Source organism: Chaetura pelagica, unplaced genomic scaffold (genome assembly GCF_000747805.2).
Source record: "Chaetura pelagica isolate M959 unplaced genomic scaffold, ChaPel_1.0 scaffold316, whole genome shotgun sequence".
NCBI classification, from domain to species: Eukaryota; Metazoa; Chordata; class Aves; order Apodiformes; family Apodidae; genus Chaetura; species Chaetura pelagica.
This window is the reverse complement of record NW_009953497.1, coordinates 2,077,572-2,094,775: the sequence shown is the minus strand read 5'-3', so window position 1 is coordinate 2,094,775 and position 17,204 is coordinate 2,077,572. Positions and strand designations below refer to the sequence as shown.

General features: G+C 46.5%; 1 protein-coding gene across 2 annotated transcripts in view; it reads right to left on the bottom strand.

Annotated features, from left to right (window-relative positions):
• Positions 1-2,446: 2,446 nt before the first annotated feature.
• SETD5 (SET domain containing 5) overlaps positions 2,447-17,204 on the bottom strand; it is a 39,924-nt gene continuing 25,166 nt past the window's right edge. The window contains exons 17-23 of one of the 2 annotated variants that reach the window (XM_009999297.1): positions 16,088-16,341; positions 13,552-13,608; positions 11,652-12,119; positions 9,650-9,936; positions 6,535-6,668; positions 3,503-3,576; positions 2,447-3,305 (exon numbers count right to left, since the gene is read on the bottom strand). In XM_009999297.1, the coding sequence (XP_009997599.1) occupies positions 2,706-3,305; positions 3,503-3,576; positions 6,535-6,668; positions 9,650-9,936; positions 11,652-12,119; positions 13,552-13,608; positions 16,088-16,341 (1,874 nt within the window). In that variant the 3' untranslated portion in view covers positions 2,447-2,705. The remainder of the gene's footprint in view (positions 3,306-3,502; positions 3,577-6,534; positions 6,669-9,649; positions 9,937-11,651; positions 12,120-13,551; positions 13,609-16,087; positions 16,342-17,204) is intronic. The other variant, XM_009999298.1, reaches the window with a different exon arrangement.

Genomic DNA, 17,204 nt, shown 5'->3' with positions numbered 1-17,204 from the left:
GGTGGGGGAGGGAGGTGGGAGCCCAACCTGCACCTGTGGGCTGGCACATGAGGAAGACACTGGTCAGTACACATCCCTAGGGAATGTGTCCCATCCCTGTGGCAATGCAGAAGGTGGGGTGGGGGTCCCATCTTATCAGTAGGAGCCTTTCAGCCCTCCCCTTATGCCCCCTCCATGGGTCCCTGGGGATAGATTCACAGTTCACCTTGGATGGTCTGCAGGCACCTCCTGAAATCCAGCAAATTCCTTCATCTTCATGGAAGCACAATTCATGTGGCCATCAGCCCAACAGCACATTTGGGTAGAGGAGTTGGGGCAACACCTTCCAGGCTGTGCAAGTGCAAGAGCAGCCTGGGGACCTACTGGACACCTGGAGAGCTTGGGCAGCTCTGGCCTCCCTGGTAGGGAACACATGGCCCAGGTGAGCCCAGCGCAGGGACACGACAGAGAGGAGAGGCTGAGGGACTGGCTTGGGCAGCTTCTGGGAGAGGAAGGTTTGCTGCTGCCTGCAAGGTGTGGAGGGGATGGAGCCAGACTCCTCTGTGGGACACACGGGGACAGAATGATCCACAACAGACACAGGAGGTGTCAGGGAGGTGTGTTCATGCTGAGGGTGGTCAAACACCAGAGGCACCGGGCACCATGACCATGACAGCACTTGGAGGCACATCTGTGGGCCCTGCTCCAGGCTCAGCCCCATCTCAGGCTTTCTAAGGAAAAGGCAAGTGGTATGAAAACTAAAAACCCTGAAACCAGTCTTTTGAAGCAGATGTAGCAGTGCAGGGGACACCCTCCATCCCATCTCCTCCCCAAATGAGCTGGAGCAAGATGAGCAGAAGTGTGACCACCACCTCACACCAGCCAGAAGCTCAGGGAATTCCCCTTCCCTCAGGATCTGTGGCTCCCAGAGCAGCCCCTGGCTTCACCTGAAGTCCTGGCAAAAGGGAGGGTCTGCAGGGCTGCTCCTGAAGGGTTTAATTCATCCTGCAGGGATGGGGAAGACAGACCAACATGCAACCCCCCTCAACCTGGGCACCAGTGCTGAAGGTGGCACAGAAAGGGACTTTGAAAAACACTGGTTTTCAAGTTAAGTATTTTTATTATCAAAATTATTACATCTCTTGTGAAAGTTCAAATGTTACAGCATGGTGTAAAAACTCCACTAGAGTAAGAAGCTACAGCCCCCACCTTTCCAAGAGCTTTCCAGGGTCCCTCCCTTCTGCCTCCCTGCTGCGCCCAAAGGTGCTGGAGCCTCTGGGCAGGTCCCCCCCAGTCCCTCCTGCCACGCGGCAGGGCAGAGCCCGCCTGCCCCGTGCTGCTCAGAGCACGAAGGGGGAGGCTGCACCCCAGGGCTAAGCCGTGTGAAGTTTACACCTATTTTATACAGTATACAGACACCCAACGGCGGGGTGACAAGTTCCATCCCAACACGCTCACAGCCAGACAGTGTGAGAAAGTTATTCTTTGTTTCAATATTTTAAAAGTCTCCCCTAGGTTGAACAAACACCTGATTTCAATTGTGAATTAAGAGAAACCTGTAACAGTCCTAAAAAAAGGAAGAAGACTGTGCATCTGAAAAGACGGGAGACGGACTCACAGCATTGTGTTATTCAAGAGAAAGGAGAAGTTCCACTGCAGCACCAGGGATGACACCTGTCATATATTAGCTAACCTACTATGGTTATAACTGAATATAAAATTAGATAAATAAAAACACGCCCGATATTACAGTAAACAAGTGAGAAAGAAGCTGGCAATCGTATGGAATTGAACAGACAGCGCACTGCGGCTGGGCTGGCTCTGCTGGGCAGGCGGTGGCTGGGACGGACATCCCGCCCGGACATCCCCCTGGAAAGCTGCTGGCTCCACACCCACGGGGTCCCCACCAACACCGGACCCCCACCTCCCTGCAGCCCCCACTCCCCCGCCAGGCAGCCCCTGCAGGCCGCAGCAGCATTTGCTCCCCCAGCCTGTCTGCACGCCCGAGACCCCCGGTGCTCCTGCCCACAGGCCTGGGCAGCGTGTCCCAGACCCTCTGCAGTGACAGGCACACACACACACACACTCTCCAACCCCCCACGCCCTGCTAGTTCACATTCGCGGAGATTCCGTTGTCTTGGAAAAACCTCCGGCCGCCGTGGCAGCCGGGCCCCAGGCCCGGGGCAGCCGCGCGCGCTCGCCTGCTTGTGACTGGAATGATCGAAAGGGATTAAAGCCCTCCCAGAACACACTGAGAACCTGACCTTAAAGAGAGCTTTGGGACTGGAGTTCAACTTCCCCCCATGTTTTCTTTAAACTGCTTTCGTATTCGAAAAGACGTCCGTACTGCATCAGAGACTACGGCCATGGGCACGGACCAGAGACAGAGGCTGCACCAGTCATTGCACTTGAACCATTTGCCTTTTGTTTGTTTCTGGGTTTTGTTTACTTTTTTTTTTCTTTTTTTTTTTTTTTTTCCTCCCGCAATGTACCCACACATCAGGGAACAGCTTTGCTACAGTCTCTGCCTCAGAGAAATCTGTGTTCTCCTATGCAGCCAGAGGCCAGTACTGCTTGCAAACCTCACCTGTGCATTTCAGGCCTCAGCCTCTGACCCCTGGCACCCCAGCATCAGGTGCAAACTCCCAACACTGGCCCAGGAGCCACTTCCAGAGGTGTCTGGAAGGAGCTATGGGCAGTTTTGTCCTCCTGGAGTCCAGGCAGCCCTAGGAAAGTCCTGTTTGAGTCTTTACTCCAGAACCTTGAAGCTGCTGCAGTCTGTACTGGTGGACACTGCCTCCCCCACGGTGCGGGTAGTGTTGTGCATTGGAAATTACTGCCCCCCGGGAGCCTTGGTAGAGCACGGACTGCCCAGAGCCTGGCAGACTGATAGTCCTCAAGTCTGACTGTAGTGACCGAGCACTTTGGGGAGCCGAGGTGGAGCCCGAGGCGCCTGAGCAGGGCAGGGAGCCCGGCTCGGAGGAAAGGGAGTCCGCAGCCCCCTGCTGTGCTGGGCTGGCAGCAGCAGGGCAGCTCTTCTTCAGGAGGCTGCTGCTGATGCTGCCAGAGTGCTGCTGGCTGCTGTAATACCCCGAATTCCCTGCAAAGAGGGCAGAGGAGTCTGTGGAGACTGAGTGGGCAGGGCTGGAGTAGGAGGTGGAGGAGAGGGATGTTTCTGAGGAAGCATGAGAGAGGCTGTGTCCTGTTCTCTGTGCTGCTGCTCGATAGCTGTATCCAGGAGATGGAGTCAGGTGTCCTCTGTAGGGGGAGGAACTCTGCTGGAGAAGGGTCTGTGACTCTGCCTGGGGACTGTCAGACTGCAGGAGCTAAACAAGTCGGTGGGGAAAAAAAAAAGACAAGGCATGTCAGACTGACTTCCCCGTTTTGTTTATCTCCTTCTCATGCCAAAGACGCCTAGTGGCATAGCAGGATTGGGAATAACTGGCAGCCAAACCAGGTTTCCCCCCTAATCCTGTCAAAAGCTTTACTTCAGAATGGGCAGATAATATATGAAATAATTTACCTGGTAGCTGTATCGAGAAGGACTGTAAACTGCTGGTCCTTTGTGGGCTTCTGGAGTGTCTCCTTCTGCTGTGTCTGCAACACACAGGCAAGATGTTAAAGCTCACCCTCTGAACTGAGGCCACAGCAGTTCCCTCTCAAATGACACCTGCATACACCCCAGATGTCTAGTTCTGCATCCAGCTACAGCTGAGTCAAGAGCAGCTTTCTCCAGCCATCAGCCCTTCAGAAGCTGAAGAACCTTAGCAAAAGGCAACTGGAAAATCTTAACATGCACAAATCAGCCACACAAGTTAGGAACTGCTGCTTCCTTTTCCCCATCTCTCTCTGGTTTAGCCCAAAGCTCACCTGCCTTGGACCAAACTACCTGAACAGCTGCACCTCACAGCCACAGTCTTGGCTTCGCAGCAAGATATGGGAGGCAGAAGATGGTTTCCAGGGACTCAACAATTCTCCACTCAGCCTTCATCACAGGAATCCATACTGGCTACAGCTGGGGAGATGAAACTGCCACTTCTCAGATGGCTGTCAGCAGGATCCTGCTGCAGGTTTTCCTCAAAGGCAGATCCAGACACTGCTGAAGACTGAGGTCCCAGGATGCCAGGGCTGCCAGCAGCCTTGCTGCCATTTTGGGGATTATGCTTTACAAGTCAACTGAGCTGCTCCAAAGGGAGATGATTACTCTCAGACCTCAGAAATGCCTATTTCAGAAACAGGGCAAGATGATGACAATGCTTTGAGGTCTGACAGCAGTACAGTAGACAATGACCCACCTTTGCCACACGAGACATCAAGAAGAATAAGCTGCTTCTTGCCAGAGCAAGCCTTTCTAGCATCTATATTTTAGAGGATATGTGAGCTTCTTGTCCCACCAAATAATGAACTTGAACTGGGGTAGGCAAAAAGTTCTTATTGCAAGTGACCCAGCCACTTTGCCACGTGTGTATTTCAGTCGCTCCTACTGTAACCATGGAGTTCAGCTGGTGATGGTGCTTTAGGAGGGAGTGAAACTGGAGAAACTAGATTTTACATCAGAATTATGCTGTGGTCTAATGGGGCAGAGCTGCTCAGCTGCAGCATCTCAGGGATTCTCAGCAGTCACGTTTGAAATGCCATGGTAAAACAGTGTTGGTATTAGTTTCAAAATTATATGACAGGTGTGTCTCAGCCATGAAACAGGACACTCTGCCTTAGTCTGCTCTGTGCTCCTGCCAGACAGGTCTGGCTTTGCACCAGGTGCACTGGCACAAGCACCAGTGTCAGCAGTGCCCATGGCACTGTTGTCCTCTCTGTGCTACAGCACAGTTGCTGCCCCCACGAAACAGGGATCAGGAAGGAGTTGCCTTGTCTGCTCTTGAGGCTTGGAAGCCCCATGTCCTCTTCCTCAGGACACAAAACCTGCACAGAACCCACAGTGTGAAGTTTTCAGCATGTGTCCTGTGCCACCTTCCATTTCCTGACAAGACATCTAATGCATCAAGTTGATGTTTGCTGTGGGTGGCATTCTGAGTAACTGCACTGCAGGAAGGCACAGCTTGAAGTTTGGGGCATGTTTTGTTAGGCAGTCAGGCACAAAAGAGACTGGAGTATTAGAATCAGAAGAAATCTAAAGATCTCTGGAAGAAATTTTTTCTTAAGAGGCTAGGCACACCAGCACAATTTTCTGGCAGTGCCTGTTCACAGAAAAAACCTTGACAAGTTAAAGACTATTGAAAGACTCTAAAGCACAAAGGGTGAGTTACCTGAAACTTTGCTTTGAATTTGCTTTGTGGAAACTTAAAAGACAAAGCAAACATTTTTCTCCCCTCTTTCTTAATAGAAATAGACATAAAGAAGAATAATAGACATAAAGAAGAATTGCTTTTCTTGGCTGTACTGGCCTGTGTCAACCCAAAGCATATATGAAATGACAGCTTTAACAGAGAGCAGCTGCAATTCTCAGAAGACAGGCATGCACACAAGTTCCATCTCATTCCTATGTGCTCCACCAGCAAACCATCCAAGTTTGGGGTTTTCAGTTGCCCTCATATTATTATCTGTTACAGCATCAAGTAAATGTGTATCTTCACAACTCCTAAAGGTAACACCAGGAGTTGCACGTTTCAACAGTCAGCTCTAACCATCTCAGCCAGGAATCTCTAACAACAGTTCCCAGCTACGAGGAAGCAAGGACTGACAGTGACACACAGACTCAGCTGTTTAAATATGATGATCCATTACTGTAAGTCCCAAGTGTGATCAGCCTTCCAAGGGCACACTCTGTCAGAGAAAAACTACCATGTTCAACACAGACTGCAAAATAAAAAAATAACTCCATTTCACAGCTGAGAAGTTGGGCAATGATGAAGTGATCTGTCCATCTCATAGAAAGTCACATCTTACCCTTGGACCACAGATGGACAAAAGAGGGGTATAATTTCTGCTCAGGTCACAAATACTCACTGACCCTGCACGCTACTTGGTGAGGACAGTGCTTTCATTCAGAGAAGAAATGACCATCAACACAGAACTGGCTTCATCTCAGCGGGGAGGCGCATTTCACCAAATTGAGAAATATTGTAACTCAAGGAATCAACCAACTTCAAAAAGTGCTGAAGTGAGGCTTGGAAGCTAAATTACTTCTTAGCACTGCCTAAAGCCCACATCTGCATTTTAGTGTGATCATACATTTATCTGGATGTTCAGCCTACTAGAATTATTAAATGATGGAACTTTCATCCTCAGTACACCGGGGAAATCGAGGCAATGTTGCTTAATCCATCTGCTCAGGGACAAAGAAGCTGTCCTTGTCAGAGCCAAGATGTAGGTAGTCCTGAACCCAATCCATGGAGAAACCTGGAGGTCTTCCAGGTCTAACAGGAGAGGGATACAGGCTCAGGCAGTATCTAAATAACAGTAAAACACGGTTTGCAAAAGGCTCTTCTAAGACATCGATAAAGTTAAAGATTAAGGTAAAACTAACTTCATAGAGAAGTCTGTGAAGTTATCTGAGCCCACCACTTTGCCAAGCGTTCAGATGTTGCATCTTCCTACCTGCATCTCTCTCAGCAGCACTGTCACAGGTGGGTGAGGACTCGCTCCGCTGGGACACCTTCGCGCCGCTCCGCAACACCTTCTCCAGGATGCCCCGGCCCTCTCGAAGCCTCTCCACTGACGTGGGCACCATCCTGCAACACACACCCAGTGGCAGCTGAGCACTGCTAGCAGGCAGCCAAAAGCAATGAGACCAAGGCATGAGGGGACCTTCAGGGTCCTTGGTTTAACCACAGGAGAGGTTTAAGCTTCTGCTTAAATCCAGTGGTATGATGTTAGTGCAAACACAAACCCCTACCACAGAAGGGAGGGATCAGAGACCACCAGCTCTATAGACAGATAAGAAATAAGCTTCTGAACTGCTCTTGCAATGTAAGTAGCCTCCTGTGGGACTGCCAGTCACTGGCTGCCATGATAGCAATGCCTTCAGAAATACAAAACCTTTACTCTTACCAGAAATGTGCTACAAACACCCAATTCAGCAGACCACCTGATGGCAGGACACCTTCTCCCAGAAAACAGTTTCAAGATGCAACAGCATTTAAAAAAAAGCCCTGGTATTGTTTTCAAAGTAGATGCAGTTATTTTGCATGATTATTTTATTCATACTAAAAAGCAACAAACCCAACACCTCTATGATAACAGTGTCAAGACAGTCAGACCATGCAATGCTCCTGCTGCAGAGCCAGCTTGGCCCTTTTGCTCATTAATACTCCTTTGTCCCATTTGTTTTGTAATGAGAAAGCCCTCCACTCAAGATTGGTGCTAGATCTTGTCCCACTGTGTATTACAAGTGTCTAGTCTGAGGGTGAAAAGCAGGTGAAGTGGCTTTCCTAAAGCCAACTGTAGAGGAAAAACAGCCACAGATAAACCGCAGGCCTCTGGGTGAATATCCAACCTTCCATGCACAGGAACAGCCAAATCTCTTTAGAAATACGTGTTTTAACCTGGAAGACAGTAGCACCTTGATCAGGGATTCACAGAGCCTTTACCCTAGACACTGAAGAATGTGGACCTTAAAAATGCCTGAATTTACATATTTGGTATAATGTTAAATGCAGTGCATAGCATGAAAGTGTGCAGCTTAACACCACATTAACAGATTCCTGTATTTCCTTTTAAATTCTTTTTAAAGATGTATTTAAAACTGTGCTTCACATTAGCTTGCCCTTTTTTTTTTTTAAATAAATAGCCAAGGCATTGAAGTTCACCCCTCAATGAAGCAGAAGGGAGAAGGGGCCAGAGTTCACATCTCATGGAGGTGAGTGGGTGAGGGGGTGAATTCACACCTTTGTTGCTGCTATTGTTTTGCTGGAGACAGTTTTCTGCAAGGCTGGGTTTACTGGGCAGCAGCACATCTGTTTACATTGTGATGGCTGTATCTTGGCAACTGAAAGAGACAGAAACTTACTTTTTTAAAATGACAGCTACTGGCAAATACTTCGGAATTCAGCAAAAAACTGGACAATTCTAAAATTTAAGGCACATTATTTTAGTTCCCACCATGTTCTTCTGTCCCTAATATTATATTACTGTGAACGTCTAGAAATGTATCTGAAATGTAAGCACTCAGGGTTGAAGAAGAAACTGGGTCACAACTTTCACTCACTAACATGTAGCTTCTAAGATTATTTTTTTTTTTTAAGCAGGAGACTGTACATCTGTTAGCCTTGCCCATTAAAACACAGAAGAATAAGGATTTAAAAGGCAGCAAATCTGCTTAATCCCATTTCAAAATGTATCAGCATGGTTTCAACTGTATATCCAGTGGCCTTTAACATGATCATCTTTATTCCCACACAATACTTACTCATGAAACCATGTGAGAAACTGAAGCCAGGGCACCAGCTGAGGAGCAGCAGATGAAGCTCACAGAATTTAAAGCATGGTACTAGAGCTTGGCTGCCATGCTGACACCCAAACTAGTTTGTTATCCATTCAGCTAAGGTTTTTCTTTCACCCTTTTGCAGGCAGAAGGAAGTGGCACCGGAGGAGAAAGTCATGGGATATCAACACTTGCACAGAATAATATTTAATTATAAACTAATGAGTATAAACTAAACTATAAACCACAGCTGACTGCCTCAGCTGTGGCCAGTCCCAACATCTGGCAGAAGGTCACCTGGGAGACAGAGGAACATCAGAGAGGTAAAAATTATTTCTATTAACCTCTGCTTGAAGAGCGATAGGAAAGGAAACATCTTATTACTCCCGCAAATTCACCCAAAAGTGTTTCTCAAGCACTTTCAACACAGACTTCATATTTCTCACTGCCTTCAGCATTGCTTAGCATCTCTTCCCTTTCCACCCCCCCTGCTGTTACACGAGCAGTGACACAGAACCAGCACTAAGGAAGTTCTGCCTTTTGTCTGTGCATGAACTGAAGGTCAATAGAAGCAGCAGAGCCAGGGTACCACCCAGTACCACATCAGCACAGCACCCCAACCACCACTGCACTGAAATCACAATGTAGCACCCCGTGTTGCAGGACTTAATTTTTGGAACAGACATTACTGTCAGGTTCAAAAGGTTTTGAAGACCAATCCTCCTCCTTATCAAACCTTCTTATGGTTACATGATAAAGGTGTTTTTTCTATGCCTTCGGCAAGCCACCAACTGCAGTCTGGCAACTGCTCTTCAAACTACATGTTCAAGGCATTATTATGGAGGCTGGAGTTGTTTCACTGCCCCTGCTTCTCACACATGGAGTTGCAGAGGGCTCTGCAGCTTCTCTTCTGAATAGGAGCTGACTTAGTATTATACAAGCTCAAACAGAGTGGAGCTTCAGTGAGAAAAGATCTGGATTAAGTTCTCATTGCAAGAGTAAGATCTGCAAACTCAAGACCTTAAAAAGAAGCTGGTGAAAGAGAGACAGCTGTTTAGTTTCTTATCATTCAAGACAGGTTTTTGATACCGAAACCAAGAACTGAAGGGCAGGCTGAGAAGGCTGCTGGTATCCTTCAGGGGTGTTAGCAAGTATGAAAGAGAACAATGCCAAGAGACCTGATTAATCCATCCAACTGCACTTATTGTTATGGAAATATCCCCAAGAGATTTTGATCCTTCTCTGAGATTGTGGAGCAACCTCAAGCTTGCTTGGAAGGAGAACACTCACCACCTACTGCTGATGCTCTCATGGGATTTGCTGAGTGATGTTGAGGAACTAGACCCCCTTGAGTCTGGTGGGCTGATGTCCTCTACGTGAGGCAGGGAGGGATGAGAAGGGGAGAAGCCACTTAATGGGGAGGATGGGGTTCGTACTACAGAGCTGGGCAGGCTGCTGCCATCTGTGTCAGTCCCAGAACTGCTGCTGCCCTGTCGGGTGGGAGTCCCTGTACATCGTGCTGAATCACCTCCCTCCTTGGCTTCTTGTTTCCGCTTGCGATATTCCAGTAGAGATACCTGGGAGGGAAAAATACAGCCATGAGTCAGGGAACACAATGGACTAGGAACATGCCCACACACCATTTAAAAAAAACCCATCTCCCTGGGTTTGCAGATAAAACTGTCCAAGGCACACTTGGGAATTACAGAATCTTTCCAGATCTGTAGCTTTCTGGGAAAAGCACAAAGTCCTAAGAATCTGGATCACTCATCAACTGCCAGGCTCACCCACGTGTTACTCTTTATGACCAATACTTCAGGGGAAATACACAGCTAGTTTGCTTCTCTGACAATCTGGAATTTCACATTACTTCAGCATGCACTTGCACATTCAAGCATCCAGCCTCTGTATCCTCCTCCCGACACCCTTCCCTCTCTCTCTCTGGTTTGACATCATATAAAATGTGTATCAGTATCTGTACATCTCAAAATGAGACAATAAAAGCCTCCTTCACAGAACTGGGGTCTTCAGAGAGTCCTGTACTATTTCAGCCACATTAATGCTAAAAGCTTGGTAAAGCCTCACACAATTTTGACCTACGTAGTGCAGATTCCTACTATGGTGGTTCACCAGCCATTATTGCAACCTACCAGCCCTGACACCTAAATAAAGTACTTTTTAGCAAAGGCATAATGTATTCTGTGCAAAGCAGCTTCAGATTTGTCAAAGGCACAGACCAAAAGGTCCCAGACAATGCAGTCTCACAACACAGGGACAAGAGAACCAAAAACACACAAGTATTTCCATCTGAGCAGTTACCTTGCACTGTGCCTTCCCCTTAGGAGTTATTATGAGGCAACTACTCACAGAAGGAAGGTCTGCTGAATTCATCAACTATGATTCAATGCCTGCTAGAAGGCTTTGAACATGCTATTTCCAAAAGTAACTCACCATGTGATGGTTTTAAGATAAGTGGAACTTTAAAAGAAAGTCAAAAGAAAAAAAACACATCAAAAACCCTCCAGAAATTAAATGGAAACAAGATGTTCCACCCAGGTGGATACTTGTACAAGTGATCTGAGTTACTACATTTGCAATAAATAAAAAAAGTATAGGAAAAGGCACTGATACACATCTACAAGTGTGTGTTTCTTTGTCCCACGAGTACTCATTTTTACCACAGCAATGCCTGATTTGTCATTTTCATCCAGTTTTAGTCCCATGAGGGTCACTGGTCTGCTAGCAGAAACCAATAGGCATTTTCTTTCTTCAAAAAAATATTCCTGTAGTTTTAGTTTCAAAGAGCTAAAATTAAAGTAACAACTTTCACCTACTTTTATTGCAATGTTACTATGTTTCCATATTAATGCAAATGTTCTAATACCTTCTAATACACAGCCTGTGTTTTCTTTTGAAACATTAGGCCATCTTTTCTGTTCATCCTGATAAATAACATCTCCAGCAAGTACAGTTGCACTGTATTATTGTGCTGGGTCTTGTCTCAGATTAACAATCATTTATCAAAGCTGTGAGCATCATGCTCTCCTTTCTGTGCTCCCAGAAGAGGTATTTTTATTGTGATATTCTTCTTCCACCTCTCACATCAAAATCCTGCCTAAAGGGCAGCCTGCTCTCTTAACTTCCAGACTGCTTTCATCCAGTGGATGACTGGATGACTTGGACCAGCCTACATTTTAGCTGTGTTCTGCTTTCTGCCTTCTCCCTGCAATCCTTCCCTAGGGTGCCAACTGCTCCTGCCACTCCCAGGAGTTTCCTGCCCAACAACACTTGCCTTCTTCCTTTGTGGCGGGTTCTGGGGAGCGGACCTGACGCCGTCGCAAGGCCTCTCGCCGCAGGGAGACATGGATCCATGCACGGTCTCTTTAAGCAGCCCTGACTCGTGCCTGCTGAAAAGCCCTTCAGCAGGGGAGCTGCAGCATCCTGCCTCCGAGTTCACTGGCTTCCTCTCTGCAGAGGGAGCAGCCCCCCGCGCCAGCCCCTCCACGCGCGGCATGGCGTTCAGGGGGGAGAAGGCATACATTAAATTAAACTCTGTCCGAAACGCCTGATCAGAGCTTCGTAGCAGCATCTGTGTGTCCCCACTTTTCCCTGGGAAGTTCATCTCTGAAGTAGAGTTTATGGAGGGTTGAGAAGCTAGATCAGAAGATCCAAAGCTGAGCAGCGATGGTCGTTCCGGGCAGGTGTTTGCACTGGAATCCAGGTACCCACCCTTCAAATCTGGGTCAGACCGGAGGCAGAGCTGGAAAATCCAAGAAGGATGTAGGGGAGGGGGGTGGGAAGTCAGGAAAAGGGTCAGGCAAGGGTGGGGAGAGAAACTTAAGTCAGAAAGTACTCTGTACAATGGTAGCTTATTACTTTCCTGTTTCTTCCTGATTACCCCTTTGGTCCTTTCCTGGACTGTTCTGTCCATTCTACAGGGGAATGACTGAGGCTGAAGGTCAGTGTAGTCTTACTGCAGCAAGCAAACAAAGCTCAGCACTACCCCCAGGCAGCAAATGAAGAAAACCCAGCATTTTCAGTTGCCTCATATGTCCCAGAGTTGATGTTAGCACATAGTACAAGCTAGGGTCATCATGAGGAGAGAACAGAAAAGATCTGCTGTCCATTGGCTGTTTCATTAGCCAAGTTCTTAACTGTCCCAAGTCAGCCACTACTAACTTCCTAACAATAAAGTGCCCAGAACCTCCAAGCCATTTTTGTTTTCACTTATTGTGAGCTTCAGCAATCTCTAACAATAGTACATTCATTTAATTTATACTGCATTTCTACATTCTCTAACAAAACCATCTTTGTGCTGTCACATTTTCTGGAGCACTAGGCACTGACACAATGCTATAGCCACTTATCTACCTTAAGTGCCAAAAATCCTTCAGGGCAATGGCATAGCCACCTCCTTCCCCATCATAATATGTCAGGACCTCAAACAATGAGCATAACTGGCACAATTTCATGCTCTTTGCAGAACTACAGTGCTAAGGGAAAAACAGCAGTAGCAAGCACCAGCTCTGCTGCTGAGCACTTTCCTCTGCTGTAGCACAACTCCAAGTCATCTGTCACATTCAAGATATGCATAAATTTTCTACTATGGAAACAGTCTGAGCAAGGTACTTCACCTCATCTTTTACAACAGGCCAACAGGTAAACAAAAATATTACTTTCTGGCATCTCCTCAACATTTTATGTCTGCAAGGGGACAGGTGATAAACTAAGGCTGAAGAGAGCAGGCCAGGTGCACATCTGTGTCCCAAGAAAGTCCAGACTCCTAGTGAATGTTTTCCCTTTTCTTCCCCAGTAGGCATTTTGCTGCTACTGAATAACTATCACACTCCACTTTTCTGCTGGGCTGGGGCTCAAGTTGATTATGGTACTTTTAGGGTGCCCAAGACCTCCTACCTTCACCTAGGCAGCTGAGACATACCAGGTCTTCACACTGCCTCTTTCCCACCCGTGTCAGCAAGTGAATAAATTCAGTCTTCAATTTGTTTGCTCTCTTGCCGTAAGCCTGAAAACCCTCCTCAGCCTTATTGTGACTGATGCTCCACCCTTATTTTCCCACTCGCCTCTGCTCTTCTCATCCCTCCTCTCCCACCACAGCCTCAAGTGCACACACAAACACACAAAAACAGATGTGCTCCCAGCCCCACATGCAGTTGGGATGGTGTGATAACTACCTCAGGTGACATGGACTCAGGCCTATGCGCAGGGGAACTCTCAGGGGAGGATACGTTCTATAGGAGGGAAAAGTATCTTGTTATTCATCTACTTAAAAAGTCAAGGAACAAAAAAAAAATAATAATAAAAAATCAATTAAAAAACAAGCACAGAGGTTAGCAATGGCTTTTCTAAACCAAGACTATCCCAGGAACTGGCCCCACCCTGGATGGCAACTCTGTGAAGTGTTTTCTAAAGGTTCCTGGAAGCAGAGACAGGAGGGGGTTACTGTGTTTCACGCTGTAACTTAGTACCCAAAATGGAGCACATAAAGGTTAAGAAAAGAAGCATTTTATTTTTTATATTTCTGATGCTGTCAGATAAGAGTTTGCACCATGAAATAGAGAAAGCCATTGTTGGCATTTGGTCTGAGGACACGTGAGAGATGGAAAGCCTGGTTTGGCCTAAAAGGTAAATGCAGATTCCCCAAATACTGTAGTGAACTTTCACAGACATTGTAATAGAAAACAAGAATGTCTCCTTCAAAAAGTCAAGAAAATAGGTGTGAATGCACAGCTTTATGAAATGTCAAAACATATCATCTGAGCACCTAGCAGCAGCAGGGAGTGTTTGCTTGTGATGGCATCGTCATGGCCTCCTTCCCAAGCACCTTCCCTGCTGTCCTACTGAGCAGGACTAAAATAGAATCAGAGAGAAAAAAGGTTTCCCAGAGGTACGTTGCCATCAGAGAAATCTAGCAGGGGTCACTGCCCTCTGCAAAGCAGAAACACACTCAGAAAACTGAGGCATTTCAAACTTGTTAGCTAAAAAAGCCTCAGAGAAACTCCAAAGGAAATGTCATCAAGCTTCTAGTCACTCTCATGTGTATGGGAAGGGCTGAGCATCCTCCAACTTATGCTTCCAATCAATAAAGTCCCAAAACTTGGCCTGAAAAAACTCAGTCTGTAAAAACTCAACCAAACAGAGCTTCACGGCTTCTGATACAAGCTCTTCAGAGTCGCTACAAAATTATTCAAGGAAGTTTCTTTAAAGGCCCATCATTCAAAAATGCATTTCCAGGCAAGTCAAGATGACAAGTGACATTCTCTACTTGCTTGAGGAAGCTTGTGAACACTGGTGGAGGAATCTCTGCTGTCCTCTTCCTGCTGTGCCACAGGACTGCAGCACAAAGCTTTACACATGGGGAAATGTATTCACTCAAGTTAGAAATGACAGTAACTAAAGGAAACAGACGTGACATTGAAGTGGTGATACCAGGAACGAGCTGCACCGAGAGAAATGAGAAAGTTTGAACAAAGAAGCCCAAGGTCTACTGAGCTGTTCAGACTCTTTTCAAGGGGAAAAAAGGTAAAAGGGGTGAGTGAAGTATAGACGCCAGTGAAATTCAGGCTTCCCAGGTCTTACACACTGAAATAACAAGCAGTAAGGTGGGACATGGAATTGGTGACTGGACTGTGGAGGTCTGCAGCAACACTTCCCTGATCCACCATCTCAACCAGAGCAAAGGTAAAGATCATTTCTCATCAAGCTCTGTGCCTGAAACAGTCCTTCATCTTTCTCCACAGTGCTCCAGTTTTCCTGCTAACCTCTACAGATCTGCCTCTCAGACAGCTTATGAGACAGAGCTCTCAAGGAAAGTTATCAAAAGCACACTAAGTTAAAAATACCAAAGAACTGTTTGCCCTGTTACAAAATGGATGGGGGGTCCTTGCAAAACAGTCCCTAGTATGGAACAGTCCATTACTGCACAAAATGGTCTTTTAATGGTTTTAATTGGTAGAGTATGAGAAGCAGGCTAGAAGTGTTCAATTTTTAAATGGAAATATGCTGTACTGGAAAATAAACCTACAAACAGCACGATCCCTATTGCCAGGCACTGTGCAGTAACATGAAGTGGAAGTTCTTACCTGGTGGTACCTGCTGGTAACTTTCCTGCAGAGTTTAGAGCAAGGGAAACCAACCACCTACACAGCCTGCTCAGTACTTTTTTTGGCAAAAGGAAATCATCATGAAATAAAAAAATATAAGTATTTTCCTTCTCCCCAGTCAAGGGAAAGGAAAACCAATGGATATGGTGGAAGCTGGTGTAAAGTATTTCTACCATGCTCAGGGCCACTGAAGGCTGCTTAGGGATAGAGGAGCCAAGGATGTCAGACAGCCTTTGAGAAGTGGAACACTTTGGCACTCTTTGGAAAAGGCAGGAACTGGGAGGAATCTGAAGTGGGGAAGATGACTAAAGAACACTGAAAAGCCTTCACAATTCAGGAGCTACTGTAGAGAAATGGAGAAAAGAATGAGGCTAATGTTAGTGATAGCTACAAACTGAGAGAAGCAAAGTTTGACATTTAATAGAGCAGGAGGTTTGGCCAGAAGTGGAGTGGAGGAGAAAGGCAGGAGTGTTCTCAAGTCTGACACTAAGGTGCTGCTCAGGAACATAGCCATGTACTCAAAACGGAAGGTGTCCCTAGTGCTACCTCTGCTGCAAATATTCCAGTTCCTTTCTTTTTAGCATTCCCAGTCCCTGCTCAGCTTTACCTCAAACTGTAGTGGAGTATTGCAGCGACTGGCAGCCAGAGAGGGAATTGGTGAGAACATCATGCCGTAACCGTTGCGACTCTCCTCCTCTCCTGGCAGTGATGAGCAGGGTGTAGCCAGCTGTGGGCTCGTGGAACCAGGGACTGAAGGGATGGGAGGTGGAGGGGTGACAGGAGACAGTGGCCTCAGCAACTTCTTCACATTCTGCTCCATCAAGTAGCGAGACTTCCACTTCTTCAGGGGACTCAGCAAGTCTGAAAAACAAACTGAGCTGAGGACAGGGCTGAACCACTAACCTTAACCACTAACCATGTGCAAATCACATGCTGTCTTCTACCCCCCTACTCCCAGCCCAAATGAAGCCCATGAGTCTCCAGTGTGACTACAAAAGATTCCTAAAAATGAAGTACCTCTGAAACACTTCTAAACCAGTTTTGAGACATGTCTAGATACTGGTAACAGAACAATACATAATCAGGAATGTAAGGTGAAGAAGGAAAGGAAATACTTCAATGAGAAGTAAGCACAAGAAGCAGCTAGGGGAAAGGAAGACAGGAAGGGATAAAAAGAGGACAGAGAGGTCAGAGGACATGTCACTGCTCACCACAGGCAGCTCAGTTATCATTAGCTGAAGCTAATAGTTCCCTATAGGCCGCATCAATACAGCCCAAACACACTTCACTCCCACAAAGCATTAATACCTTTCCCTCAGGCCTGCCCCTATTCAAAATTATATATATATATATACATATTTTTTTTTTCATTCTCAGTTTTAAAAACAAGTATTCAGTAAATTCTACAGTTCAAGTTGTTTGCTCGTTCAGGTCTTGCTCAGGGACATGCATTTACTGGTTCTGGCAGTCATTTCATTTGCTATTCATCTAACCTTTCAATAATCAATTCTGTATTATCTGGGTGTTGTCTAGCTTCCTGTCTGTTGTCCTTGGAAAACTGATCCCTGACTGGGAGATCTTCACCCTCTTTCTCTGCAGAAAGATTCAGACAACATTTAGCCATTCTGCTGCTTTACTCACAGATTTTAGCTTCTCCATCTTTGAGACTTACTTAATAATTTGCTTATATCATACGTGCCTGTGAGACTTTGCTACATCTTCCT